The 20,422-nt window shown below is 35.5% G+C and overlaps 1 protein-coding gene across 9 annotated transcripts in view; it reads right to left on the bottom strand.

The window, feature by feature from the left end:
- Window positions 1-56: 56 nt before the first annotated feature.
- The window catches only part of Eaf (ELL-associated factor), a 33,178-nt gene continuing 12,812 nt past the window's right edge, over window positions 57-20,422 (bottom strand). For 7 of the 9 annotated variants that reach the window (XM_073956815.1, XM_073956813.1, XM_073956818.1 and 4 more), the window contains 6 exons: window positions 16,362-16,454; window positions 4,910-5,048; window positions 4,637-4,836; window positions 4,493-4,571; window positions 3,809-4,424; window positions 339-1,413 (listed from right to left, as the gene is read on the bottom strand). In XM_073956815.1, coding sequence (XP_073812916.1) covers window positions 985-1,413; window positions 3,809-4,424; window positions 4,493-4,571; window positions 4,637-4,836; window positions 4,910-5,048; window positions 16,362-16,454 — 1,556 coding nt within the window. In that variant the 3' untranslated portion in view covers window positions 339-984. Of the gene's footprint in view, window positions 1,414-3,808; window positions 4,425-4,492; window positions 4,572-4,636; window positions 4,837-4,909; window positions 5,049-16,361; window positions 16,455-20,422 lie in introns of all 9 variants that reach the window. The other 2 variants (XM_073956812.1, XM_073956820.1) reach the window with 1 other exon arrangement.

The following is a 20,422-nucleotide window of genomic DNA, read 5'->3' as shown; positions in this document are numbered from 1 at the left end:
TAATAGAAAAAAACAGAGAAAAAAGAAGGAATTCTTCAGCACAACATTGTTGATTCTGTTTAACAAGAAATTTTATTAAACAAAATAATAATAAAAATGGTATTTAAAAATTGTAACTATATATTGGGAAGAAAGAAAAATCAATCTTTCCTTTACTTTTACTTTTCGTTTTTTTTCTGCTATACATTGTAATTATCATCATTTGCTTGAACTTGTCCTCCTACATTGCATCGTTTTTCTTTTTAAACTAAAGAACATAAAAACACATTTTACTAAGATTAACTGAATATCATTAATAAATTTTAATAATAATATAATAATAAAAACAAACAAAAAAATTACACCATTAATTAACTTTAAGGTTTCACTTTTATATATTTTAGTTACATATGTAATTGGTTTTTTTTTAATATTTATATGGTTTGTATTATATTAAAAGGCAGGGAACAAAAATTGTAGAAGTTGAAAATAAAAAGAAACAAAAGAAAACAAAAGAAAAACAAAACAAAAGGGGTTTCATGTCTAAAATATCAATAAAAAATCAAGGTTTTTATTATATAAAAAACACAACTTTTTATATTATTTGTTTTTTTGTTTAAAATATTAACTATAAATTTTTCATACAAAATTGTAATTATTTTCTTTGCCCGCCCAAAATATCCTTTGTTTCTTAAATCTTTTCACGATTAAACATTTTGTTTCTTTGTTTCATTTTTCACTTTTAAATAATTATTATCTATAATTTATATGTTTTCTTTGTCTTCTTCACCTTCATTTCTCTTTTTTACAAAAATATACTAAAAGTATTTAGTTTTTTTAAGTGTGAGCGTGTGTGTGTTTTCTATGGCGTGAGGTGAATTGAGTTGTTGAATGGTGAGTATGATAGGTGTGTGGTGTTTGGTGTAATATTGGTATGGGAGAGAACTGATTTTGGTTTTTTGTTGTTGTAATGTCCCTAGTCAATTTCATGTTCGCTTTACTAATCTAATCCGAATCATCATCCGATGAATTCGAGGATAATTGCAAATCATTTTGTAATAAATCATTGGGAAAACCATCATTGAAACCAAAGTTACCCAGGGAATTTGAATTATTTGTTTCGGAATTTTGATGATGGCTGTTACTGTTGTTGTTGCTGTTATTACTACTGCTGAGATGAGGAAGATGATTGCTGTTGTTGTGGTGGCTATTACTTTGCTGATGATTGTTGTAATGCGGCATTTGCGGCGAAGATGATGTCGTCGTCAATGGTGGTCCAATACCCAAATTAGGCAATTGATTCATCATTTGTGCCGCTGCAGCCCTTGTGGGTCTGTCATCTTCAGTGCTGTCATCGGAATCGGAGCCACTTTCACTGCCACTTGATTCAGATTCGGAACTTGAGCTTGATGAACTTAAATCGGATGCAATGTTCTAGAAAAAGTAGAGAGAAAACAAAAAACAATTATTAATGAGTTGTAAATGGAGTCAAAGACCCTTCCGTCCGCGAGCCTATTTTATAAAAAAAAACTCTTCCGCGAGTCTATAAATATAGAAGAACCCTCCGCGGACCTTCTTTTCTATAAAATACGCTACCACGGGTCATCTATTCTGTAGAAGATCATTCCGCGGGCCTTCTATTCTATAGAAGACCCTTCCGCGGGCCTTCTATCCTACAGAAGACCCTTCCGCGGGCCTCCTATTCTATAGAAGACCCTTTCGCGGGCCTTCTATTCTACAGTAGACTCTTCCGCGGAGACTCTTCCACGAGCCTAATATTCTATAGAAGGCCCTTCCGTGAACCTTCTATTATATAGAAGGTCCTTCCGTGGACCTTCTATTATATAGAAGACTCTTCCTCGGGTCATCTATTATATAGAAGATCCTTACGTGGGTCAACTTTTCTATAGAATACTATTCTGCGATCCTTCAATTTTAAAGAAGGCCCTTCTATTCTATAGAGAACATTCCACGGCCCTTCTCCTTTATAAAAGAACCTTCTAAGGAACTTCTATTCTGTAGAGCAGATCTTACTGTGGACCTAAATACCATTCCGAACGTCTTTTATTATATAGAAAAATCCATTGCGCAAAATTTGTGTTCAATAAAATATTCATCCGCAGCCTCCTACTCTTTAGAAGAATCTTTAAGTTATATTCTTTTCCGCGGAAACCCTTTCCAGAGGGTTCTATAGACGTCGCATCTCGATGAATTCTATAAAGGAGGAATTTTTCGAGGTTGTTCATTTTCAAAAGGGGACTGACTCATCAGGGGGACTTTTTCCCTATAGAATATCCTTTCGGAGGTCTTCTATAGTAAAGAATCCTATGACGGAGACTTCCAGTTGTCTTCTATAATTAATTTTACCGGAGACTTTCCATTTCAAAAAAACCCCTTTCGGATATCTTTTACTCTTTAGTAGTTCGGAGGTCTTCTACTATAAAAGACTCTTTCATGTGTGTAGTATTTTTTAAAGATAGGTGAGCTCTATACAAGATCCTTGCCACGAACTTCTATTCATCTGATCATCTGTTCCACGTAACACCTAATATTTTATAGAATGACATCCGGAGGGCTTCAATCTTATAAAAACCTGCCAGTAGTGCGATTCTCTAACACATTTTTTCAGTTACCGACAAAAATCGGAAAAATTAAAACGCAAAATTATGAATGAAAAGTTCAAATAAAAGTTGACAACACTCTTGCTATCGGTAGAACTTTGCGACTGCTTTTTATTTGTCGCTATCTTACCGAAAAACATCGGTAATTACCGAAATTATAAGCATTTCAATATTAGCGACAATTGTCGGTAACTCAAAAAAAAAAAAAAAAAAAATAGCTGGAGAATCGCACTTTTTATACGAAAGGTACGAAAATTATATGGAAGACCCTACTGGAGGTCTTCTGTCTTATTAAGGCCCTTCCTATTCCAAAAAGAAGGACATCTGAAGGCTTTTTATTCCGTGTCTTCTGTTTTATTAAGGCCCTTCCAGAGGTCGTCTATTCTAAAAAGAAGGACATCTGAAGCCTTTTTATTTTGTAGACTATATCGTTTGACATATTTTATTATACCATTACGGAACTCTTCTAATCCCTAGAAGACTTTTTCGGATGTCTCCTATTGTTTAGAAGACGCTTCCGTAAGAAGAGACCATTACGGAAGTCTTTTTTTCTATTGAAACTATTTTATTGAAGACGTTTCCAAACGACTACTATAGATGAAATTTGCCGAGGTTGTCTATTTCCTATACTCATCCAGACATCTTATATTTTATAGATTACAGATTTGAAACTAACCTGTTTCTATAGAGTGGAAGAAACATCCTGATGTCTTCTAGTAATTAGAAGCTCCATCCTTAGGCGACTTCGATTCTATAGATAATCCGTTGAGAAAACATGTATTTTATAGAAGACCTATGCAGTGATCTTTAATTATATAGGATACCCGTCCGGATATTTTCTATTCCAGCCATTTCGGTAGGCCGTCTATTCATTAGAAGATCCATCCTTCTATTCAATAGAAACTCCATCTCATATTTTATAGAAAAATTCGAAGGCCTTCTGTTTAATAGAAAACCTACTCGAAGGACTTCGATTCTATAGAAGGTTCTTTCATAAAACATATATTCTTTAGAAAATCATGCAGAGATCTTTAATTCGCTAAAATACCTCTCCGTCTGTTTTCTATTGCAAAGAAGTAATTTCGGGAGGACTTCTATGCTTAAGAAAACTCATAGGGAGGATTGGTATTTCTAAAAAAAAGGTTTTTTAAAACCCCTCTAGAAACTTCTAAATTTTCTTAAAATATACATTTGATATATTCACATACCTGTTCCAAAGCTGCTGCTTCACTGGCCAATGTTGGCGATGAGGCAAGATCATAGTTATTATGATAGTTATTACTGCTATTATTATGATTGCTATTCTGTAGATTATTGCTATGATTATTACTAAATAACGATGAGGAAGAAGAGGAATTGCCATTGCCATTATAACGATTATATGGATTTTGTGTTTGTTGCTGCTGCTGTTGTTGTTGATGTTGCAGATTCTGTTGCCATTGATGTAGTTGTTGCGTTTGTGAAGACTGTTGTTGCTGCTGCTGTTGTTGTTGCCGCTGGTGGTTGTTGTGTCGTTTTTGATTGCTGCTGTGATGTGATGATGACGACGATGATTGTTTTGATTGTTTGGTAGGTGATGATAAAGCACCCTGGAGCAATTGTTGAAAATCAAATTCTTGTCCAGAATTATTATGACTGGATGTTGAGGAGGATGATGAGGCAGAGACATTAGCCAGATTATTATAGCCACCCGATGATCCACCGCCACCACCAGCTGCAGCACCACCGCCACTGCCACCACCACCAATGCTAAACATTGAATCATCATCATCAACAATCATGGGTATACTAGGTAAGGTGGCTTGGCCGTTATTGGCATTCCAACTGGAAAATAGAAAAAGTCAGTTAATGGCCATTTTACCCAACAAAGGCAAAAAAAAAAAAACACATACGCTGGTGCCGATTGAGGACTTCTGTTAACAACTGCCGATGGTGAACCTTGCATTGGTGAATTGCGAGACTTTAATTCAACTGAAATTGGAGAAAATTAAATTTAATAAATTTATATTTAAGAAAGTATCGTTTTTTAAGCTTACTTATCGTATTTCTTCTATTGCCTGTTGAAACTTTTGTTTTGGATGATATTCTCATTGTACTGTTCTCTAGTTTTGGCGCTGGTCCTGTTGTGCTTGCCGATGCCGTCGATGATGATGCTAAAGAAGCACCACCGCCACCACCACCACCAACAGCTGGCATTGACGAAGGAATAGGTACAATAGGTTTATTTGTCATTTCGCTGTTAGTTAGAAAGGGGATAGAATATATTATTAGAATATAGAATTATGCAAAGAGAAATTATTGCAGCTTACCGCGTTTTCTTCACTTGTATGTTGTGATTTAATTTTTCTAACGTTATATCACCAGTTCTTTTATCGAATATGAGTATACATTCTTTTGTGTATTTCTTTTGATTTCCCTTATAAATGGTATGAGGCACACCGGAACTAACTAAAAATAGAAACAAAAAATAAATAACAAAGATTTGGATTAAAAGTTTTGAAATTTTAATAAAATTTTATAATAAAATTAAAAAAGAAAACATTCCTCAATGTTCCATGAACACTTCAGAAGAGACAATGAAAGAGAGCTGCCTATTTTGCCGCAACGATATGGAACCTCCTCTTTAGCAACGAATCTAAACGCCGAGACCATCATATTTCAACGGGAGTGCTATAGAAGTTTAAAGGATTAAAAAACCCTGGTAATGTGACCAATATGTTTCATGACATGAGTTTTGAACTTGCAGCATTTTTATACTATCAGTTTCATTACTAAACTACGTGAATGGGAAAACGTAATATACTTCCTCACCCTTTCTCGTTTCTTCAAAGATAGTGCACGTATTATCTATATATAGAACGATACAATGTAGATACATATTGTCACCAAAAATGCCTGAAGACGAAACCCAAACGCAAATCGATACATAAAGTTAATATACAGGCTCTGGCAAAATTACAAGCTTCTACGTTCAAAAACAACGATTCTATTCAAGAAATGCATTTCGGAAAAAGGGATAATATTGCAGATTTTGTTGTAATGACGGATCCCAAAACCAAGCGTTTCCGCTGTTTTGGTTTCATTTATTACTCCGATTCGTATAGGATTGATAGTATCCCGAATAATCGCCTTCATAAGAATTATATTCCATAAAACAGGTTTTCATTTTATAACGTTTTTTGCTTCTCCTGTAAAGTTTTGATTTTGTGGGTTACGTCTTCGGGCATTTATGGTGACGATATGTATGTATGTATATAAAAATATCTCTTAAAGTTGTCTTAAAACAACGATGAACACAAAGAGAGCATTTGGTGAATCGTACGAAAACGTAATGGCGAGTGCTCATCTTGTTCATCTATGTCTTAAAACCACAGATAACACCTTGTTAACAATTGTGCAACATTAAATCACAAACCCCCTAAGATTGAATTTCACATACAGATAAAGAGCGTTATCAAATAAATTGACATTTTTAATAATTTTTGCTTTAAATCTGAAAAAGTGCATTATCTTGCATTTTAAATAATAAATCCGTCGTCAGCAGCAGTAGTAACGATGAGTGCAAACTCTACGTATTGCCGCAACAACAATAATAAAAACAAAAAAGTGCAATTTCAATTTCATAACACAAAGTTCGAGGTTGATAACAAAAAAGTTTATGTCTTTTATTGTTGTTTTTCTTTTTTTGTTTGTCTCCCATCGTTGTTAATGGAATTGTTCTTGTTGGATGTTTGGCCCCCATCAGCACGACCAGAGTAGCACATTTTTGTGATGTCTTTTATAAATTTTTTATTGAGTTTTTTGCTCTGTTTCTTATCACACGGGTTTTTTTTTGCTGTTCTTTCACCATGTGTGTAGTGTACATTGTTTTTGTTTTCTACTTTATGCAGGTGTGCTAGATGTTTTAATGGGTTTTTCTCTTTTTTTATATTTAAAATAATATAGAAATGAAATTTAAATAAACAAAAATGGATTCAGCCGCAGAAGAATGTAGCACGTTTATGGGCTTTTAAGCATTTAAATAAAGAAATAAAATATTCATTATTTTGCAAGGCTAAAATATTGAATAAGGCCATGATGAATTATCCATGACAATACATAGGAATTATTTAATTCGAAATTGGCATCAACTCTCAATATAATGAATATTCGACAAAGGTAACAGCAAATATGCTTGTGATGCATATAAAAAAACAATTTCAATATATTCCTCCATCGTGATGTATCAACACCGAATATCAGAACTATGAAAACGCGTGAAAACACAAATTAGCGGCGAATTGAAAGATACATTAAATTATATCGATCTGAGAAGTATTCAGAAGGAAAGAAAAGTGAAAACGGTAGCAAGGTCGGAACTAGATTTGCACAACTCTATCATATAGTAGTGGTCCCTTAATTATCATAATTTTACCATATATTTTATTTTGTAGTATACAGCCCTTAAGGCCAAAAGGCTGGACATTGTTATAAATGAAATTAAATTGATATATAGTGGACTTATATAATGCTTTTTTACTTAGAAGGCTCTATCAAAATGAGCTGACATACGACATTTGCCCGTTTTGAGAAAATCGCATTTTAATGTTTTGCTACAACTGTGTGGAGCTGACTAAAGAAAATATTTATATTTTTGACTTGAATTATCAATAATATTTTATATAACATATATGAAAAAATATAGAGGAATATGTATTGGTATAAAAAAAGTTGTAAAGATTTTTTTTAAAAATAGATTTTTTGTCGATTTGTTCCATATCCACACTTCCCTGTAGGAAATGTCAATAGTGAATCTATACTGACTTACTACTGACATTGTCAACAGTACTACTGACAAACTGTAGACAACTAATGTAATTTCCTATAGACATTTTGTATGAACGTGTCATTCGAAAGTCAGTACTGACAATGGAACTAGTATGTCAATAGTAAGTCAGTAGTTCCAGAGGAACCATGTGTTGACATTGGAGGTAGTAAGTCAGTATAGACATTGGAGGTAGTGAGTCAGTATAGACAATGGAGGTAGTGAGTCAGTATAGACATTGGAGGTAGTGAGTCAATAGTACCAGATTTTCAATACTAAATTTTTTAGCTTATTTGGAACTTTTCATAGATAAAACAGCTAGATAGTACGTTTAATAAGAAGATGAAGCTACACATTTGTTTAAATACTATATAAATATTATTGAAAGTGCTAAAAATGCACAAATTGCGTATTACAGTATTTTTATCTTTTTAAATGGCTAAGCCAAAGATTCCACATAAGTAAAAATTAGTAAATAAAGACAATGTTTTCAAGGCTGCTCCAACATTGTAACATATAAATAATAAACAACGTTTTCGTTTTATTTTCTTGGCAAAGTCGCACCAATGGCTTGTCTGCTTAAAATAGTTCTTCTTCTGTTGCACTTAACGTTTTGTCAGGCGATTCGCTGAATGTTGATATAACATCTAGGAATTGAAAAGAATAAACATGTATAAATAAACATAAATAAAAAATATGTCCTTAAATTTGCTTGCCTATTACAGCTGTATAACATTGGAAAAATCTCACAATCGATTTTTGCCAAATAATTCTTCTACATTGTAATTCATTATTATGTTTAGTTGCATTCAGCATTTCCAGCGAGACGGGACAATATATACATCAGGCTCCACAATCTTCTCTAAAGGTTCCACATAATGTCTAATTGTCGAAATTTCACCACAAATGTTAGTCGCCTCAGAATTCGTACTTTGCTATAGAATTGTTTATTTTTCACATGTCTTTTATATTTTCTTTTGCTCATACTTGTTATTGAAATTATATGCTTTAAGTTTTCACGATATTTTATTGATTTTTACAAAAACACTTTTTTCACCAACCGCAAAAATTATTTTACGCCAAACAATTAAGAAAATTAAAAAAAGATGCTTCGTTGGGCTATTATCTGTCAATATACACAATGCTTCTTCTTATTAAGGTAAAGGTATCAATAGTTGACAACCTGGTGACAAAGTGTTGACTTTGTCACCATATTAGTAGACAAAGTGGCGACATGTCAACACATGACCCCACACTTCCTACAGGGTTATGACACAACTGCGAAATATTGTACACAATATGGAACAAAGTGACAAACAAATTTTTCCATATTTGCCTCAATAAATTAAAAACTTCTAAATCGAAAATTAAAGTTCGGATTTCTGAAAAAAGTTTAAGCTTTAGCGTCGAAGCGTGGATTTATCGTAAACTAGAGGAGATAGGAGAAAGCATACCAAAAAATTCAGAAAGAGGATACCGGAAAACCCTAGAAACCACCTGTATCTCAAAAAGACAAAAATGGCGTATGGAACACTTAAGCATGACACCGACGTTATTTTACGAGCGCTATAAAAAAAATGTCCCGTATCGTGCCCATGCCTTTAAAATTATTCTAGGAGAACAGTCGGGAAATTCAGTTTCAATGAATGAGATGAAATCTCTTACAATGGAATAAAGCTGATAGACTTGATCACATTGTGATAGACATTCATCGAGAGTGAGTGAGATGGTAAGTGCAGGGGCCTAATTATGTGATTCGATTCGATCGTGAATTTACTCGTGAATAAGTTTTCGACACGAGAAAAAAACGGCATGATAAGACTCGATCGAAATCGTTGATCGAATGTTTCGAGAGTAACCGGGAATGTTATAAAGGTAGATGTCAAAAAATGTGTTTATTTCAAAGCAAAAACTAAAAAACAAAATTATGGATGAAAAATGTAAATATTTGTGGAATTTTTTGAACAATACATTGAATAATAATTTCGGAATGTAGTTGTGCTAAGAAAATATGAAAATTAGTAATGTTTGCAAAATTGTTTTGACATTCTTGTTACAGTTTGCTAATACATCTACCTTAATCATTCTCTCTCAAAATAAATGAGAGAATTTGGTGGTGTTTTGACTTAGCCTCTCTGAGAGAGTATTTCCTTTGGTAAACAACGGGGGATGAACTGTTTAAAATGCACTTTATTAAAAGTTGTTCACCAATAAAGTGAAGGCTATTAATATTAAATAATTTTTTGTTTTGCAGAAATTCATATTTTTTCAACTTGTATTTTACCGACTGCAAACATTAATTTTTGGTTAATGATAGCATGCATATGTATTTATTTTAATTCTATTTTTATCACAATTTCTCAAAACGACTGAAAAGGACTTTTCCCAATTTCTCTTGTTATTTTGTGTAAAGAATGCTCACAATTATTTACTAATATCATTTTTCCTCTATAAACCGTCAATAAACAAAAATTTTTTTACATTTTAAACAAAAATACAATACGAAATCTTTCATTTCGTTTGTTTACGATAGGCCATTTGGCTACGAGAAATTACTCGCAAATTTATGCTCAATTTCTCGATAATTTTACTCGATAACGAATGTTGTCATCCCAACTTTGAGTACTCGGGTCGAAACAACTCGATATCGAATCACGTAATTAGGCCCCAGTACTGACAAATCCCAGATAGCCTAGCCATTTCACATATGGGACAAATATGAAGGAAACGGGATCGACAACTTCAGCATTCTTTCAGCAGAAGGTTTTCAGTTTTTAGAGCTGTTAGTGGGAATGAAAGTTTTTACAGGTAGAGTGGCCACGACACCAACGTGCACAGAAATTTCTTTAGAGGACCCACAGGACCAAATATGACTTATGACTTTTTGGAAGAAAATTATTTAAAAATTGTATGAAAAAAATTCATTTCGGGGAGGCCCGGTCCCCTGCGCCACGCCGCACGATGGGGCCAATAGCAGGTTTTCGAGGCAAAAAGTCAATTTTTGAAGTGAGCAATTTGAAAAAAATAATAACGGATTTCGATTGGCAACACTCTGAATCACTAAAAATAAAAAATAAATCAATCTGGTAACATCACATAGCGACACACTGATCTGGCAACGGTGACATATTTTCTTAGGCATCATTTTCCGACATTCATTATAAATAAGTAGTGAAAGCATTTTAGGCGCCAAAAAGAACATTTCAACATTTTTATATTTTTTAAACATGGAAAGCTCTTCAATGGGTATGTATAATAAGATAGTGTTAACAAATAATAAAAATGTTATGTGTGGTAAATGTATTTTTGAGTTAAGATGTTATGTCTTTTTTGGAGTATTTCGCTTTGTTATCCATGTGTTCTCTGGAGTATAACTTTTGAGATCTAGGTAGATCTAGGATATTATATATATGTGGTGAAAGGTATTAATGTGTACTATCATTTTGTGAAAAAATTAGCTGCGCTATCTGCGCCTTTTCATAAAAATCTGATTTCAGATGTCGTAATACTTAAAAATATGGACATTTTTATGTTTTGGTTGGCGAATAATCGGAAACCCATTAATGTTACCAATTGGATTTCGGAAAAATTTAATAGACGTATATAATAATAATAATAATATATAATTTCAAAGATATCGCAAACTTTGGCTTTTGTGGCGGAATCTTAGCCGATTTTTACTAAATTTCGAACCTTTTTTTATTAACTTATAACAAACCACAGACAAAACCATGAAATTTGAACATATGTATATAAGGGAGCTATTTCTATATCTGAACCGATTTCAATATAACTTGAAAAACTTATTTGGATTCCGAATTCCGTAACATTTTCCAAATTTTATTGTAATTTGATCGAATTTGCATGCATGGTCAATCATTTGCCTGAAATCGGGCGAACATATATATGGGAGCTATATCCAATTCTGAACCGATTTCAATATCATTTACCAAAAATGTTTCTAGACCAAAATCCGTCACACATTTCAAATTTCATCAATATTGGACATACATAGCGAGATTGGTGCACCAAATACCTAAAATCGGGCGAAAATATATATGGGAGCAATATCAAAATCTGAACCGATTTCAATATAACTTGGCAAACTTATTTGTAGTCCTAATTCCGTGGTATTTTCCAAATCACATAAAAATTGGACAGAATTTGCGTGTTTGGTCCATCAATTGCTTGAAATCGGGCGAACATATATACAGCAGCTATATGTATATATGAACCGATATGAACCAAATTTGTCATATTAGTTTCTAAGCCCATTATAAACATCTGTACAAAATTTGGAAGGTCTAGCTTGCCCCAGTGATTTGTTGCCTCGAAAACCTGTCATTGGCCCCATCGTGCGCCGTATGTGAAAAGCCAGGCCCACCTAAGGTCAGACCAGTAGTGGAATTCTCTAACTCACTTTTTGAATTACCGACAAAAATCGGTAAAATTAAAATTGTTTTAATTTCGATTATTGGGTGGCATGTTGGAGTAATTTATTTATATTGTTCACTGTATTGTTCACTACCTTGCTACATTGAATTCAAAATATGTCAAGTAGGCTTTGTAAAATATCTTTCATGTTTACATATTTTTTCAATAAAATACCTATGTAAAATAATTATATGTGCAAACTAATATTTTGATATTTATCGTCGAAAACAAAATATGTTTCCAATATTATTTTTACATTGTAGTTTGTGCTTACGATTGCTTTTAAAATATAAAAGAAAATTGCGCTCTTATTAATTTCATATTAGAGAAAAATAATTTATAAAAAATTTGTCATAGAAAATAATTATATGTGCAATAACGAAAATTTTTAAAAAATTCATAATAATGAACAAAATTGTTGTATATTTAACATGATATTGTATTGTCCTTGTGGATTAGGACTTGTTGTAGCCTTCGTCTCATAGAACCGACTAGGTTTCTTAAGGTGTTAGTGGTGATATACTCCCATTCCGCCAATAATACACATTTCAATGCTTTCAGCTTCGAGCATTCCTCTGACTTCGCGAAAACTTTGGCGGATAGTATGCCCCGAAGGTCTTCAATGGGTTGATAGCCATGAGTTATAGCTGGCCAATCCAATAACCGTACATTTCGTGCCTTTAAAAATTCCTTTGTAGGTCCAACAGGGTGATTCGGGGCAATAGCCTGCTGGAAAGTCCAATTATATCCGTACAGTTCTCCAGCAATATCTATTAAGTTGTTCTCTAACAACTCAACATATGTTTCGGAATTTATTTTTGTCGGAACAAAACTTTCGTCCAGCTCCGAATGCAGCGCATATCATAAGAGATCCTCCTCGAAAACTTCCCAATCCTCAAATAAATTCTAACGGTATTAAATTTCAATTTTTTTTTCTACATTTTGCTTATGTCCTCTCACTTTTTGCTTAGTGGTAATACCTTAATTGGATTTAATTTGTAATCTCGTTAGTTGAGACATTCGATTTTAATTTACAAACCAATAAAAAATAATTATATGAGAATTATAAAACATCCGCGTCTGTCACGTCATAAAGGGAACACTAAACATCGACGAAAGTCTACTTTAAGTTTGGTTCCGACAAAAATGAGTGCCGAAACATAAATTTAGTTGTCAGAGAACAACTTAATAGATTTTGCTGGAGAGCTGTACGGATAAAATTGGACTTTCCAGCAGGATATTGCCCCGAATCACCCTGTTGGACCTACAAAGGAGTTTTTAAAGGCACGAAATGTACGGTTATTGAGTGGCCAGCTATAACTCATGGCCACAAAGCCATTGAAGACCTTCGGGGCATACTATCCGCCAAAGTTTTCGCGAAGTCAAAGGAGTGCACGACGCTGAAATAATTCTAATGTGCATTATTGGCGGAATGGGAGTATATCACCACTAACACCTTAAGAAACCTAGTCGGTTCTATGACACGAAGGCTACAACAAGTCCTAATCCACAAGGGCAATACAATATCATGTTAAATGTACAACAATTTTGTGCATTATTATGAATTTTTTAAAAATTTTCGTTATTGCACATATAATTATTTTCTATGACAAATTTTTTATAAATTATTTTTCTCTAATATGAAATTAATAAGAACGCAATTTTCTTTTATATTTTAAAAGCAATCGTAAGCACTAACTACTATATAAAAATAATATTGGAAATATATTTTGTTTTAGATAATAAATATCACAATATTAGTTTGCACATATAATTATTTTACATGGGTATTATAGTTTTTGTTACAAACTTCCAACTGCAAACAAGGCATTTACAATCTCTTAACATGGCACCGTTGTGCAATGGTATGCACACCCGCGCTTCATTAATGTTGGCGACATTTCCTGAGTATTTCAGCCATTTAAACTTCTCTGCAAGTGGTGTCATAGGAATTGCCGTTCGGACTCGGCGATAAACTGTAGGTTCCATATCATTGAGCTAATATTAATCGGAGTGCACTCATTGATATAAGAGAAGTCTTCCTTGTCCCTTCTGGGATGTTTGTGGAACAATTATTAATATTATATTAATTAGTACTATCGTTGATTAGATAGTACTCGGTAAGTTAGCGACCAATAAAAAGTAGTCGTAAAGTTCTACCGATAGCAGAGTGTTGTTAACTTTTATTTGAGCTTTTCATTCATACGATTTTTGTCGGTAACTCAAGAAACGAGTTAGAAAATTGCTCTTCAGTTTTGAAAACTTGTGGTAGAGTTATTAAATTTTGTTGGGTACCAGGGCACTACAATGTTGTGGGAAATGAGATAGTTGATGACCTACCACGATTGGCTTTTCAGTCTCCCGTTCCGCAAATGGAGGAGAGGATCGTGTGGAGCCTTCGCTCTGCTTCTTCCTCGACAAACTCAACAAGTTCTACTCTTAGGAAAACCTCAAAAATATGGCAGGAGGAACCTGAATGTAAGGTATTGAACTGCATTCCAACTCTCACATAGCAAGCCAGAGACCAGAATTGATGTAGGGGTCATTACTGGTCACTGCTGTATAAGATCCCTGGCAAGCAAGTAGTGTCTTCAAAGCCAAAATCTTTGCAATCTAAAAAGCTGCAGAGCTGGTAAGCTATATGAATAGGGACATTATTCAGGTTCTACTCCATGAATTCTACGGCAGTTTTAGAAGAAGAATTACATCTATACTTTTCATGAAGAAATCCGTCCTGAAACTAACGGTGGGCAGAATAAATATAATCTCTTTCAAATGGGAAAGAGATATAGCACACAAGTCTCCTTCTTCTTGCCAAGGATTTGAAATGACTACAGCGAGAATGAACCACCACAATGACGACAAATTCTCTCTTCTTAACACCTACACTTGTTCTTTATCTATATAAAATTCTGTTATATTCTCACTATCTATTTTCCTATAATTTATTACGATGAACACAACGGACCACAAGGTCTCCGAGTGAAGTAACTGTTCACTACGCGTCCTTTATCCTAACCTAAGAGTAGCTCCTCAGGTGAAACCATGCCATACGTCCATTTAAGAGTAAAAAGAAACTAAAATAAATCTCGCAATTTGCCATATGAAATCCGATCAAAGACGTTCCTTGATATCTATCATCTGTGTCTGCTAAATGAATAGCTCCGCTCTTACATGTGTATATGCATGTGTTCGTATTTAAACACCAATAAACAACCTTGTAATATATGTATTTCTTAAACAATTGACTACAAACAAGAAGAAGTCGTCATTAATGCAGGGTTATTTTCTAGAAACGTTAAAACCACAAAAAATCGTAATTAATGATTTGAGAGTCGATTTGTTAAAGAAAACGAGAAATTCCATTATGAATTCAATAACAAGAGCGGTAAGAAAAGCAATAGCAAAAAAAAACGCACCAAAACAACATTTGCATACCATTTTTTTTTTTACTGACATTTTGAATTAAAAAAGCATAAAACATGACTCCGATACTACGCCACAAAATTGAATTGAGCCCAAAAGAGAGGAACTACAATTAAATATTTCAATGAATGAATGAATGGATATACCAACAACAAAAACACTGTAAAAAAGTGAAAGGGATTTGTAGCGATATTGGCCACAAAGTAGTGGAATAGTGGTATTGGTGCTGGTAGTAGTGGCGGTCGGTATGTGTGGTGTCAAAGTGTGGAATGCTATGTTTTGGTTGAAAAGAAAAAAAATCATGAGATAAAAACAACAACAAAATAAGGCAGACCTGTGTTTTTTGGAACAACCAAAAAGATGACTACATTATATGCTAATCGATATGAAGATTAAAGACACATTTAAAGTGGGAAAACCCCTAAAAACCAAAACATCCATTAGCCGATCTGATTACATTTAAGTTACCATCATATACATATCCTCAACTTCCTTTCTTTTCCTCTCTCTTAGGTGTTGTACTTTATTCCAGTTTTTACATTTTTTGTCATTTGAGACATGGCGTGTGTTATGGTGGTGCAAAAGTCTTTTGAACGTAGCCACCAACAAAATTGTTGCTTCTTTAGGGGTATAATGAATGTCGTGGCTAAAATTAACACACAATAATTACATGTCAACAAACTATAAAATATATGAATATGGACTTAAAAATATACACATGTATGCATGTGTAAGTTGTCCGCAGCTTAAATACTATATTTCAGTATAGGTATGTTCAGATTGAAAAGAAAGGTTTGCCGCCAATAAGATACCGATTACTAAAAATAACGCTGTTATACGTTCTTAAAGGTCTCCGTTTTATTTTTTATATGAAATAACACGTTTCGTATGTCATTATAGCACACGTTTGTAGTGATTTTCTTTTCGAAATGTATTTATTGCTGATTTGTCATAAATTATTCTAGACTTTGCGGCACTTATCAACCATTTTTTGTCTATCTTTATTGTTTACGATTTGGTTCCTCCCCTCTTCGAAAAAGGTAATTATTATATAAACGCTTTTTAAAAAAATCGAACCATAACAAATTAAGACTCACCTAAATTTGGCACAGTAACAGTAACTTGATTGTTTGAGCCAACATCTACTGTAGCAACACGATTTTTATCCACACTAGCAGGTTTAAAATCATCTGAAAAGAAAACAAAGAAAAAATATTAAATTCTGAGATAAAATGAAAATAAAAAAGAGAATTATACGGGTATGTGATGGAAAACGATTCGACTCGTTTTGCCATAAATCGAAACCGTATATCTCTAATTTTGGTGAATATTTTAATGAAATTGAAAATGGATTTTAAAAATAGTATTCAAATACGGGGCTTTTGGGAAGCAAAGCTATATATATCATCAACGGCACTCCGATTATATACCATTTTGATTCTGCAAATCGAGTCGATTCGATTTTCATCACATACCCGATAGTTATAAAAATTGTATATCCAGCGAATATCACATAAGAGACAAGGGAGAAAGCAGCCTGATTATATTTTTAACTCAACAACCCAGTCCACCAATAATAATCTTGCGACTATGCGAGGACCCCTTAGGCTACAGTTTTCTCAATTTTAGGCAACGTATTTCAAATGCATTGTCTTCAATGAAGAAATTTGTGAACGAACCAAAACTTATGCAGGCAGTGATCTCCTACCTATGAAGATATCCTCTAACCCCTGTGTGATAAGCCAACACGTGCCTATCTGTGTTATTCTTTCAGAATTTTTTAGTATGGCACCAACTGTATTCAAACGGAGCCTCATTGATAAATGGGCGCCTTCGACTAATGTTGACGTGTATACCTTGGTATCCTCTGACGTCATTTCAAAATTTGCATCAACTACATCGATTCCAGGCCAGCTGCCACGACAAACAAGAGTACGCCGCACACATAGCCACATTCTTCATCTTCAAACGAATAACCCAATGTACACACCATCACATCACAACAACATCATCATCTCTACAATACACACAATTCAATAGTCTGGATGATCACAATGGACCTCAAAGTCTCCGAGTGGAGTTGCTGCCAGCACGGCAGCTACGCATCCTAAACCTAACGCTCGGGATGGTTCAACCGTCTGAATTCCAGCATGAGGCACAGGCCCGCACGATGCTCTGCATCTTTTCAACTGCCCTGCTAAACCTACTCCACTAACTCCAGCAGAATTGTGTCTCTGACTCTATCTCAAGATCTGATTCGATTAGTTGTGACCACAAAGCTACTGGACCTATCGCGTTGTATGTGGTCAAAAAGGTTTTGGTTATTGACTTGAGGACCTTGTTCCTACATCTCAAAATGTCGCAGATAGCTGTGGCGTTTCCGGATGACATGAACATGCTGTCGGATGTGATCCCTAGTATTTTGGGGTAGTTTGTGGTCGGAAATCTGCTGCAATCGACCATAAAATTCAACTCTGTTCTCACAGAGTCGCCGTAGTACTCTGAACTTTATCCCAGAAAAGTAAACCGACCTTTTACATTGGACTGGGCTCTTTAGGGTCAGATAAACACGAAATGCCATTGCTTCTTGCAGTAGGAAGTCGGTTAGAGAGATTCATCCTGCATAAGACGGTTCAATGTTATCTTCAACCTCTAAAAAATACGAGAGCAAAAGAAGCAAATGACACAAATTCGTATCGTGTCAAGTGTAGGAGTGACGCCTGTCGAGTCCCCTTTCTATATGACGCCTGTGCACACCTCTGGTTCGAAGATTGTGAGACAATCTCAAAGGGTCTGTATACAGGGGATCTTTGAATCCCAGTTGACCAAAAATGACAAAAATGGGCGGGGTAGTTGTCCTAAAATAAACAACTACGAAGGGGAAAAAATAAATTATTGTAGACTAGGCGACAGACAGTACCGAAGTTATCGGCGGGGACGACCTACAGGAAACTCTTAAGATTATTGAAGATAACAAGAATCTGGAAAGACTTGTTCCAGAAGAGTCCATAATTTTCTGGGAAGACGATCAAAGCTTCATATCATGAAACTGTGAAACAGGTTGGTTCTACCTAGAGCATGGATTCCTTAAGCAGCACTGCAGGACAACTGCTCTGCACGCCATTACCACACATATTTGTCAAGGTCTCAACCAGAGACGGCCGTGCGATAGAACAGTGATGGTGGCGCTTGACATATCAAAAGCCTTTGATACAGTCAGACACTCTACGCTGTTTGAGGACATTGAGCAGACAACCCTCCGGTCAAGCTTGAAACGTTGGATAGTCAATTATATGTGTGGACGCCAGTCGTACGTGGAATTCAGAAACAAGAAGTCCAAACCCCGTAGAGTGAAACAGAGAGTTCCCCAAGGTGGGGTGATATCTTCGGAACTGTTTAACCTCTACCTCTCCTGACGGCATCGAGATCGTAACGTATGCGGATGATTGCACGATCCTGGCGTCGCGTACCTATCCTGATGACATCTGTGAGAGACTGAACAACTATTTGACAGATCTTAACACCTTTTTTCATTCGAGGAATATGCAGATTTCCGCCACAAAATCAACAGCCACTCTGTTCACCACATGGACAGCGCAGTTTGGAAGAGAATTGAACGTCGTGGTCGACGGTAGCAGAATTCCGACCACAAACTGCCCCAAAATTTTAGGGGTCACATTCGACACTACTTTCACGTCGTGCGCGCACGCCACAGCTATCTGCGACAAACTGAAAAGTAGGAACAAGGTCTTCAAGTCCCTAGCCGGCAGCACTTGGGGTGCAGATAAAGAAACCTTGTTGACCACATATAACGCGATAGGTCGGTCTGTGGTAAGCTATGCGGCGCCAGTCTGTTCCCCGAGATTATGTGATACGAATTGGAAAAAGATTCAAACTTGCCAGAATGCCGCCCTGAGAACAGCAACAGGGTGCCTCCTCAAATCTTCAGTGGACCATCTACATGAGGAGGCAAAGATTCTTCCAGTAAAGCAACACAATGAGATGCTTTCGTTGCAGTACCTGCTTGGATGTTACCGTGTGAGCCATCCCAATCACCATCTTGTGGGTAGGCACGGCACATACAGGCATATCAGGAAGGATATCCATGATCTAGAGGGATACAGGAGAGAACCCCTAGATCAACAAGAGTATCAAGCAGGTTTAAATGGTATTCACACGGATGCAGTTGCAAAGGCCTTAAGCAGTTATAGTGTGAATAAAGTCCTTGAAATACATCCCCCATCTATCGCAGCTGAGGAGCGTCAGCTGCCACGACAAACTAGAGTAGTTTTGGCTCAACTACGCTCGGGATATTGCAGTCGCCTAAATTATTATTGGGCGGAAATCGACCGCGCCGTGCAAGACATCTGCTCAGTATGTGGCATGGGCCCGCACGACACAAAACACCTTTTCAACTGCCCAGCCAACCCTACTCATCTAACTCCAGTGGATCTGTGGTTACATCCAATCGAAGCAACCACTTTCCTGGAACTGGAGATAGACCCAGAGCCAGATTGAACAAAAGAACGAACATACAAACATAATAACAAACACTGTTACAACAACAACAACCGAGGGCCCCAGCCTTTGCCCAAGAAGACGATGTTGCCTTACGTAGTCAACCCATCTACCTATCATGCAGCTGCAATGTTAGTGGGAAGCTTGCTCGTCTAACCCAAGGCATGATGATAAAGGTGTGCGATGGATGGTCCCGAATGATCTGAGGGTTGTGATGCTAAATTTCCGGTGTCAAAGTTTAGAGACTATATCGAACCACTCCACAAATTTGAGACTACCTTGGGGGAAGCAGATGTTTACTAGAAACAGAACTCGGTTATTCTTTGCAGGGCAATGCAATAGCGAAGATTGCCGATAAATAGACACATCAGACTCACAGTCGCAAAGCGTTCGTTGTGTCTGAAGTCAAGTTAAATCGCTGATTTGGCTTCTTTCCTACTCTCTCTCTCTCTCTCGTTCAGCAAGTTGAGCACAACTCATTTTTCAAACTTCGAATGATGCAGCTGTTGTGAGGTAGCTGCCCATCGTAAAAACATATCCTAGCTTCCTATGGAATACCAGACACTGACGTTTCAGTCGTTTAAAAGTAAAATTTAATAGTCTTTCTATGGAACACTATAATAGTTTGACCAAAGTTATT

Source organism: Musca autumnalis, unplaced genomic scaffold (assembly GCF_047663935.1).
Source record: "Musca autumnalis isolate F117 unplaced genomic scaffold, ASM4766393v1 scaffold_5, whole genome shotgun sequence".
NCBI lineage: Eukaryota > Metazoa > Arthropoda > Insecta > Diptera > Muscidae > Musca > Musca autumnalis.
This window is presented reverse-complemented; position numbering and strand designations above follow the sequence as displayed.